A 9,253-nucleotide genomic window follows, 5' to 3' on the forward strand; every position below is an offset into this window, starting at 1 on the left:
TACTACTCCTTATAGAAAACATAAAAAAAATTTGATTAAATAGTTAATATTAATACATGTTACAAAGGGGCCTCCAACTCTCCATAAATTGGTAAACCAATCACATAAATCCAAATAAGAAGATTTAGTACAAAATTACCAAGTTGCTAGTTACTCCTAATTAATCCGACCAGCAAGGCAGCAACTATCCTCACACGTGCCAAAATCGGCCAACAACCTCCCACGTGTGTACCTCGGGTAAATTCAATCTTTTTTTTTACTGCTTTTTACGGTTTCCATTGTAACTGCACTTCCCAATTTTACAGTTTTGCATTTGTTAATACTTCTGCGTTCTTTTCTATAGTCTTACATTTTTGCAACTCCAACAAAATTCAGGTTCCCAAATGCAATAATTTAATCTTTTTATTTTTTAATTATTTTTTCCTCTTTATGTCTCGTAGATGGTTCTTTATTACGGTTCATGTTAACCGAGCCCAAATCATTTATTACGGTTCATGTTAACCGACCCCAAATCATTTTGAGAATAAAACTCTGTTGTCGTTTTCTTATTTTTTTGGGAAAACAACAAATCTTCCAAATGCAAAACCTGGTTTTACAGTTACCTCTAGAGTCTTGAACAAATTCCCTGTTTGTTTGAGTTGGTAAGCAACCTTGCTTCTATCCATCCAACTCCACTTTTTACTTCAACAAAGACATAATTTTTTCCCCCTTTTTTGAGGTTTGTATTTGTTAAACCAAACACTACTTTAGCTTTGTAAGTCACAACTAAAATGAAATGCAGATCTGCCTGTTACTTTTTCTTCCTGTAAGTTTGTCATTTTCATGCATTTTCTCTTCATTCCCATCTATAGTTTGTGTTTTTAACAATCATTTCAGAAAACAGAGTTAAAAAAAATCCATCTTTTTTTTGGCATTTATGCGGGTTTTGGAGAAAAAAAAAACACGCGTGCATACCCTATTTGAAAATCCCGGTTCCGCCACTAGATTGTATGGTTGTTTTTATCTGTTTCTTTCTTTATGCAATAAGCCATTATCCAATATTTCTACTGTAATCTAACTTTGTTTCTTTTTTCTGTAAAATAATGCAGGTGTTTATGCTGTCTGAAACTCTGAATCAGACTCTGATTACTGTTTGAGAGTTTGCTTCACTGAAACACTTCACTTTTTTGGTACATTTTATTCAATTACTTTCTTCTTTAATCCCTTTAACCTTTGATTATCTGCCATTTTTTCCCTTTTGACTGGTGCTGATTTTTTCAGTTTACTTGCCATTTACTCTTAATGATACCATATTGCTGATTCTTAATAGACTAAAATCAGAGTTCAATCAAACCAATTCTTCCATAAACAAAAATCCCACATTTTATTCTGCGAAATTGTATACATACAAAGTATATTTTCAAAGTTTTGACTAGAATCACATTTCAACCCAATTCTTCCATAAATAAAAATCCCACATTTTATTCTGTGAAACTGTATACATATACAACTATAAAAGTATATTTTCAAAGTTTTGAAGATGAAACCAGCTTCTGCAATGGAGGACTTTGCACTGAAGGAGACTTCTCCTGCAATAGGCGGGACCGGGTTAGCAGGGGAGAAACTGACCTCGACTTATGACCTTGTTGAGCAAATGCAGTATCTCTATGTCCGTGTAGTTAAGGCAAAGGACCTCCCCGGAAAAGATGTAACAGGAAGTTGTGACCCTTATGTAGAAGTAAAGCTAGGAAACTACAAAGGAGCAACTAAGCACTTTGAGAAGAACACTAAACCCGAGTGGAACCGAGTTTTTGCCTTCTCAAAAGAGCGAATTCAAGCTTCTATAGTGGAGATTCTGGTAAAGGATAAGGATGTTGTTAAGGACGATTTCTTAGGGAGGGTTATATTCGACCTGAATGAGGTGCCGAAGAGGGTCCCACCTGATAGCCCTCTCGCACCTCAATGGTACAGGCTCGAGGGGCAAAAGGGGGATAAGGTGAAAGGGGAGCTTATGTTGGCTGTTTGGATGGGGACACAAGGTGATGAGGCATTTCCCGAGGCTTGGCATTCTGATGCGGCTTCTGTTGGTGGGGACGCTGTTGGGAATATCCGGTCAAAAGTTTACCTTTCGCCTAAGCTTTGGTATGTGAGGGTGAATGTCATTGAAGCTCAAGATTTGGTTCCCAACAATAACATAACCCGGTTTCCAGATGTTTATGTTAAGGCAATGCTTGGAAATCAAGGTTTTAAGACTAAACCATGTCAGGCTAAGACTCTGAACCCAATGTGGAACGAGGACTTGTTGTTTGTAGCCGCCGAGCCATTTGAGGAACCCTTGTTCTTGAGTGTGGAAGATAGGGTTGGACCGGGGAAGGAGGAAACCCTAGGAAGTTGTGTTATTCCTTTGCATATTCTTCAAAGAAGGTTTGATCATAAACCGGTGAACACACAGTGGTTCAATCTTGAAAAGAAGGGAACTAAGTTTTCTAGCAGAATCCATCTAAGGATCTGTTTGGATGGAGGTTACCATGTGTTGGATGAATCTACCCATTACAGCAGCGATTTAAGGCCAACCGCCAAGCAAATGTGGAAACCGAGCATTGGAATTCTCGAAGTAGGGATTCTGAGTGCTCATGGACTTATGCCAATGAAAAACAACAACAAAGATAATAGAGGAACAACTGATGCTTACTGTGTGGCTAAGTATGGCTCAAAATGGGTTCGAACAAGAACCATCATTGATAGCTTTCACCCCAGATGGAACGAGCAGTACACTTGGGAGGTTTTCGATCCTTGTACAGTTATAACAATCGGGGTGTTCGACAATTGCCATCTTCATGGAAATCTGCATGGAAATAATGGAATAATGAGAGATTCAAGAATTGGGAAGGTTAGAGTAAGGCTTTCAACCCTTGAAACTGATCGAGTTTATACACATTCATATCCTCTCATAGTCTTGCATCCTTCAGGTTAGTGGCGGATACAGGGGGTTTAAGTGGGGTCACGTGACCCCACTTCACACAAAAAAATACTCTCCCCATTCTTGAATGCTAGTCCCTTCTGAAATCTAACACAATTCAACTTAAATACACTTGTCACATGAATCTCACCCATGTAATTAAGGGTATAATGGAGATAAATGTTGGACAAATAAAGGAAAGATTTCAAAAGGGATTAATTAAATAAAAACAACTCAATACGGAAAGATGACTAACATTCAAGAACGGAGGGAGTACCTAATTTTAGTTAAATTTTCATTTAAAAAAAAAAATACTCCGTATTTAATTTCAGTTAAGTTTTTTTTATATTAATTTTGAAGTACTGACCTCGTTACTTACACCTGCTTCAGGTGTAAAGAAGATGGGTGAAGTTCAATTGGCCGTGCGATTTTCCTGCTCATCATGGATCAACATGTTGCATATGTATTCTCATCCTTTGTTACCCAAAATGCATTACATTCATCCATTATCTGTAATACAGCTTGATAGCTTGAGACACCAGGCTACTCAAATTGTTTCAATGAGACTCAGTAGAGCAGAACCTCCTTTGAGAAAAGAGATCGTGGAGTATATGTTAGATGTGGATTCTCATGTGTGGAGTATGAGAAGGAGCAAAGCAAACTTCTTCAGAATCATGAATGTTCTGAGTGGAATTATCGCGGTTGGTAAATGGTTCGATCAAATCTGCAACTGGAAAAACCCGATTACCACTATTCTTATTCACATCCTCTTCATAATCCTCATTGTTTTTCCCGAACTAATTTTGCCCACGGTTTTTCTCTATCTTTTCTTGATTGGGGTTTGGAACTACCGGTGGAGGCCTAGGCACCCGCCTCATATGGACACTCGGCTCTCACATGCTGACGTGGCACACCCTGATGAGTTGGACGAAGAGTTTGACACTTTTCCCACTTCTCGGGGGAGTGACATCATTCGGATGAGGTATGATAGGGTACGGAGCATAGCGGGTAGAATTCAGACCGTTGTGGGAGACTTGGCTACACAAGGGGAGAGGTTTCAGTCGTTGCTGAGCTGGCGAGATCCGAGAGCAACGGCGTTGTTTGTTACCTTATGTTTGGTAGCTGCAATTGTGTTGTATATAACTCCTTTCAAAGTGGTCATGCTCTTCTATGGAATCTACACGCTGAGGCACCCTAGATTCAGGGTGAGGCTTCCTTCTGTACCGATCAATTTCTTCAGAAGGCTACCTGCAAGAACTGACAGCATGCTGTGAGAAAAGGTGCAGACTAATATTATGTGATTAGCTAATGTTCAATGGATTTATTAGATTTCAGTTGAGATTGCTTTAAAGGTTTTCCATTTGAATGCTGTAATTTTTAGTTTTATTATCTCTTCAACTTTTGGGAATTACACGATTTTCGAATTATTTTCTGCTGGTTTCAGCTAACTAATCTTGAAATTGTAATATTTGATACATTTGCATGAATTACAGAACTATAAATCAACACTTAATTAACTATGGTGATGATGTTGTTATAGATTATTTAGGTCCCTATTAACCCTAACAGGCAGCTTTAAAAGAGCATTTTCTCATTGAAATGTCATTATATTTACTCGCTTTTCCTTTTTTCGGGCATTCTGCAATGACTCCTCTTGTACTATTTTTCAATATCTGAAAGACTATATTCATCTGTAAAAAGCTGAGGCATCTTCAACAGGCAATTTCACAAAAACAACAGAAAAACATTAAAAATGTACACTACGCTGAGCAAAACATGCTTCTATCTCACCATATATGGAAAATTGGTTGTCTATTTGCGAAAATCATCATCCCCTTGAACAAGGGTACAAAAATTTAACAAATTATCAAGTTCGAGTTATGATTACAAACTACAACAATACAACCAAGCATATCTCTGTATTCAAGTTTCAACCTAGTAGTTTCCATAGTTCCTTCAATTCACTCACTTGCGTGACAAAACCAGGGAAGACTTCTGGACTTGGTTGTGTTGTTCACCAACAGTTTCTGTTATACCATCTGCAGTAAAAGCCTACGCCTAATTCTTATCCTTTTCCCAAGTCAATGCAAGCCATTTCTCTAGCAGTCTAGCTTAACCTAATTACTTGCAGATGTACCATATCTCGTTAGCTGAGCATCTATCACCAAACTAAATCTTGGGCTGCCTTTCTATTTCTAATTTTCCATAGCTGCAGTTGAAAATGAAAAAAATGTTAAATAAGAAAGCTTGGAAATGCTTCTACTCCCTCATCAGAATCTTTCTTCAAGAGCTGAAGTCCGTCAATTAGATTTTAAGACACGTGCAGTTCACTCCTAAATGATACACACGTCATAAACTCAGTAACAGGAATTAACAGCTTAAGAGCTCTATAAACCACGAGACTCTACTCGAGCTTGGATGCAAGTGTTACGCGCCGAGCAGAGCAACCCCTAAAGTGAGCTCGACTCGGCTACCACCCCAAAGCATACGACTTGAAAAGAAAAATATAAAAACTTTATCTCACTTGTGTAGCTTCATCACTATACACATACTCCAACATATTGAATTGGTATTTTCAACCAGATTAGAATCAGGAAATAGCAGACTTGAACATGGGTCATATGTGTTTTTCTTTGATAAGTTTGATCAGGTAACAATACTTCATGCTAATTCAACGAAATAAAGGCTTCTGTTTAAGTAGATTTACATGTGTAGCCAAATGCACCAGAGCAATTGATACGATTAATGTTAGCTAATTCTAGGAAAAACTGAAGATAATATAAGAAATTTGCCATACACCTGTAGCTCCTCAAAGTAAATCATCATTTATCCACAACTCTTGGTACAACCAAGAAGGCAAAGCTTCTCCAGTACTAAGTATGACGGCTCTTCTCAAAGTGACAGAGCACTTGATACAAAACCAAAATACTCGAAGTACGTAAGTAAGAGTCATAGAAATTAGTAAGCATGGTTTTTATTTGGTCACGCGCCCTGTTAATTGTCCTAAAAGGCGAAAACTAATACTCATATGCAACAGGCTCTCACGGTATTTACCTAAAACGGCTAAAAGTATACCACACAATCAATATCCTTCAGAAACATTGAATAGTGTATCCTCAGATGCTTCCTTAGATTCCTAGTGTTCTCCCCTCATTAATCTTGCCGACCTCCAATAAGCCAATCAGACAACTAATAACGTTCGAAAGTTGATTACTTTCTTTTCAAAGTCCAGATTTGACTACAAGTGCACATTACAGATTAATATAGATCTTCATTGGAAAGACCTTCAAATTTTCTAACATTCACAGAACTTTAACTTCATTCCCATTGCAAGACAGTCAATCTGAAAATCCAAATCAACTCTCACCCGCCTATTCGGACTCAATATGAAAATATGATCATGCTCTTATACAATAGCACATCAAAAAAACGACTTTCACTTTCTTCCTTGAACAACTAAACCTTGTCTCAAAATTCTGTACATTTTCCATGGCCTCATAATTCACTTACTTGAGGAAAATCAACAATATCATACTCTTCAAAAGGCGAAAACTCGGCATTCACAAGATCATAGTTTAAATCTCTAGCAGGGAACTTTATTTAATAATCTAAATTCAAGCTCACTTATGCATCAAATCTCAACATAATCAGTAAGTAGCATATTGAACATACAACTTTGAAAAATTGCAACATTAATCAAAATTCTTAGACAAAATTCAGCTCAATCACACCAAACCCTAATGTATTTGATCAAATTCCTAATATTCTTAGTCTAGCATAAAACTAATTAACAATTGAACTTAATTGAACAATAAACCAAATTTGATCGAACTTATAACTTATTGCATATGAAAACACAAAAACCAGCATCAAACAAAATTCAAAAATTAAAAGAAAATTCACGAAACTCACCGTGAGAAAAATCACAAACTTTCTCCACAATCGCCAAACAAGAGCTCAAAAGATTCTCAAAATTAGGGGTGATCTTGATCTTGATGTTGGGAGAGACAAACAGAAAGAGAAAGACGAGCTTCTTGGCATTGAGACCGTTTCATGGCGGTGCCACCGCTGGAACAAAGAGATCGAACGGCTTCTATCTCAGACGGGCATATAACGGCGACAAGACAGTCGGTAAATGCGCGGTTTAGGTGGCGGCAACCTGAATTTCTCGCCGGACCCGCCGGCATGCGGCGGTGACAGTCGTAGAGAGCGTTTTGTAGTCTCTCACATCCTCCTCTCTTCACCCCTTCCTTCCAATCTTCTTCCATGTCTCACCGTTGTTGGTTTGGTGCGACCGCGGGAGAGTTTATAGTATAGTTGCGAAGTTGCGGTTAGTAAATGCGTGAATTTAGAGTTGGGTGTGGGCCGGGCCGGGCATGCGAGCTTCCGTAGGCTGGCACGAAATTGGTTCGACACGATACGAGCCCATTATAAATTTAACACGGTATGAGAGGCACGATGATGGGTCATGGGTCGTACATGGACATCACTTTAGAAAATTAACATCAGTACGACGAGTTGGTCTGCACGTTGGCACGCTTATTTTTTAAACAAATAACCAAAAAAAACATATTTTGGTTTATAAAGGGGGTTGGGCTAGCATGCGGGCTCCCATAGCCCGACACGAAATTGGTTCGGCATGATATGAGCCCATTATAAATTTAACACGGTATGAGAGGCACGATGATGGGCCATGGGCCGTGCATGGATATCATTTTAGAAAATTGGCACCAGTACGACGGGTCGGTCTGCATGTCAGCACGCTTATTTTTTTTATCAATAACAAAAAAAACATATTTAAGGCTTTGTTCTGTTCACCTTATTTCCACTTATTTCAGGAAAAATAAGTTCAGTTAAGTTCAGATAAATTCAGATAAGATAAGTTCAGGAAAAATAAGGGTTGACCAAGTATAAATTTGTAACTAAAATAAGTTCTAATAAATTCAGATAAGTTCAGTTAAGTTCGGGAAAAATAAGTAAAAATCAAGCGAATATAACGCACTCTAATTTAGTAAAAAAAAAAAGTCCGTTAACACGACACGTGCGATGGGACCGACTGTTCATGGGCCTCACTGTCCGAACGAAATGAATGTCCATCTCAACGGGTTTCGACTTTCGAGTGGTTGACATGGGGTGCTACTTACTATAATTATATTATCCATTTCCATTTGTCTAAAACCAATTTGCTAAATAAATTGTCTATTTCCTCATTAGTGCATAAGGGAATGAGTCCTATCCTTTTCCCTTTCCTTTTATGGAAATCTAACTATTCTTTTTTCTTGGTCAGAAATGTTTTTTAGCTTGTACAAACACCCCCACATTCCGAATCTCTTAACACATAACTTTAAATAAAAATATCTCCAATTTTACGTTTATAAAAGTGACAAAAGATTGTTAAGAACATGCATTAAAACAAACTTAAGTTACAAAAACTCACCATGACTATATTATTTTTCTTCCACGTTCAGGAGAATTGATGGTAAAAGTTTTATAAAAAAAACTTATATTGAGGTTTTATGCATGATACCAACTTTTGACCAAATAATTATACATTGTGATCAAATAGTTACCCATATAATTACAAAAGGTCTTGCGCGTACAAGGTGTACAATAAATTTATTGTACACCAAGATAACTTTTACCCATTTTTTTGTAACTTTAACCTAGTTTTGATTAACTTTTATATTAATAAAAAAAAAGTTGATAAAAATGGTTAAATGATTAATTTTATACATTATAAGTGGTTTTGAAGAAATATGTTTTACTGAAATGAAAAAAATTATCACTAAAAAATAGATAACTTTTATATAAGCTTAATTTTTAAACATTTTCATTTAACTTTTACTCCGGTGTACAATATTTATTGTACACCCTTTGTAAATAAGAATTTGTGTATAATTATTATCAATCAAATAGTTATTCAATTAAATAATTACACTTTGTCATCATATAGTTACAATTTTTTTTTTAATTATGACATCATCGTCTCATCGGTCTTATGCATATGGCAGTATCATAGAAGACCTAATCTTATTTTGACCCGGAAAATATTGACAATTTTTAAGAAATGAAAATACTATAATATAAAATGATATACTTCTATATATTTTGATTATTAAAGAGATCATATCCTTTCATTTACTAGAATGAAATTTTCATAAATGTAAACAAATAAAAGATTTTCTCGAAAAATAAAGCGGCACAAATGAATAGAAACCCGTCTAGATACAAAGGTAGGGGGGTAAGAATCCGTAATAGGGTGTACGGTAACGATTATGCGGTGCGACACAGGTGATCTCATCTCAATACCACCCA

The 9,253-nt window shown here is 36.7% G+C and overlaps 2 protein-coding genes across 4 annotated transcripts; one reads left to right on the top strand and one right to left on the bottom strand.

Annotated features, from left to right (window-relative positions):
* Window positions 1-1,336: 1,336 nt before the first annotated feature.
* On the bottom strand, window positions 1,337-7,235 carry LOC110802030 (uncharacterized). Of its 3 annotated transcripts, none has more exons than XM_022007459.2 (3): window positions 6,851-7,235; window positions 3,306-4,186; window positions 1,337-2,824 (listed from the first exon to the last, which is right to left on the bottom strand). In XM_022007459.2, exon 1 carries the CDS (start codon window positions 7,204-7,206, stop codon window positions 6,913-6,915), a length of 294 nt encoding a protein of 97 aa, XP_021863151.1. In that variant the 5' UTR covers window positions 7,207-7,235; the 3' UTR covers window positions 1,337-2,824; window positions 3,306-4,186; window positions 6,851-6,912. The 3 variants fall into 3 exon arrangements, with proteins under 3 accessions (XP_021863151.1, XP_021863166.1, XP_021863161.1); XM_022007474.2 differs by having other exon boundaries at window positions 3,306-4,195; XM_022007469.2 differs by lacking the exons at window positions 1,337-2,824; window positions 3,306-4,186 and adding an exon at window positions 4,202-5,147.
* On the top strand, window positions 1,520-4,455 carry LOC110802005 (FT-interacting protein 3). Its single transcript, XM_022007435.2, has 2 exons — window positions 1,520-2,948; window positions 3,329-4,455. Exons 1-2 carry the CDS (start codon window positions 1,520-1,522, stop codon window positions 4,210-4,212), a joined length of 2,313 nt encoding a protein of 770 aa, XP_021863127.1. The 3' UTR covers window positions 4,213-4,455.
* Window positions 7,236-9,253: the final 2,018 nt, after the last annotated feature.

The sequence above is a fragment of the Spinacia oleracea genome, chromosome 4 (genome assembly GCF_020520425.1).
Source record: "Spinacia oleracea cultivar Varoflay chromosome 4, BTI_SOV_V1, whole genome shotgun sequence".
Lineage (NCBI taxonomy): Eukaryota > Viridiplantae > Streptophyta > Magnoliopsida > Caryophyllales > Amaranthaceae > Spinacia > Spinacia oleracea.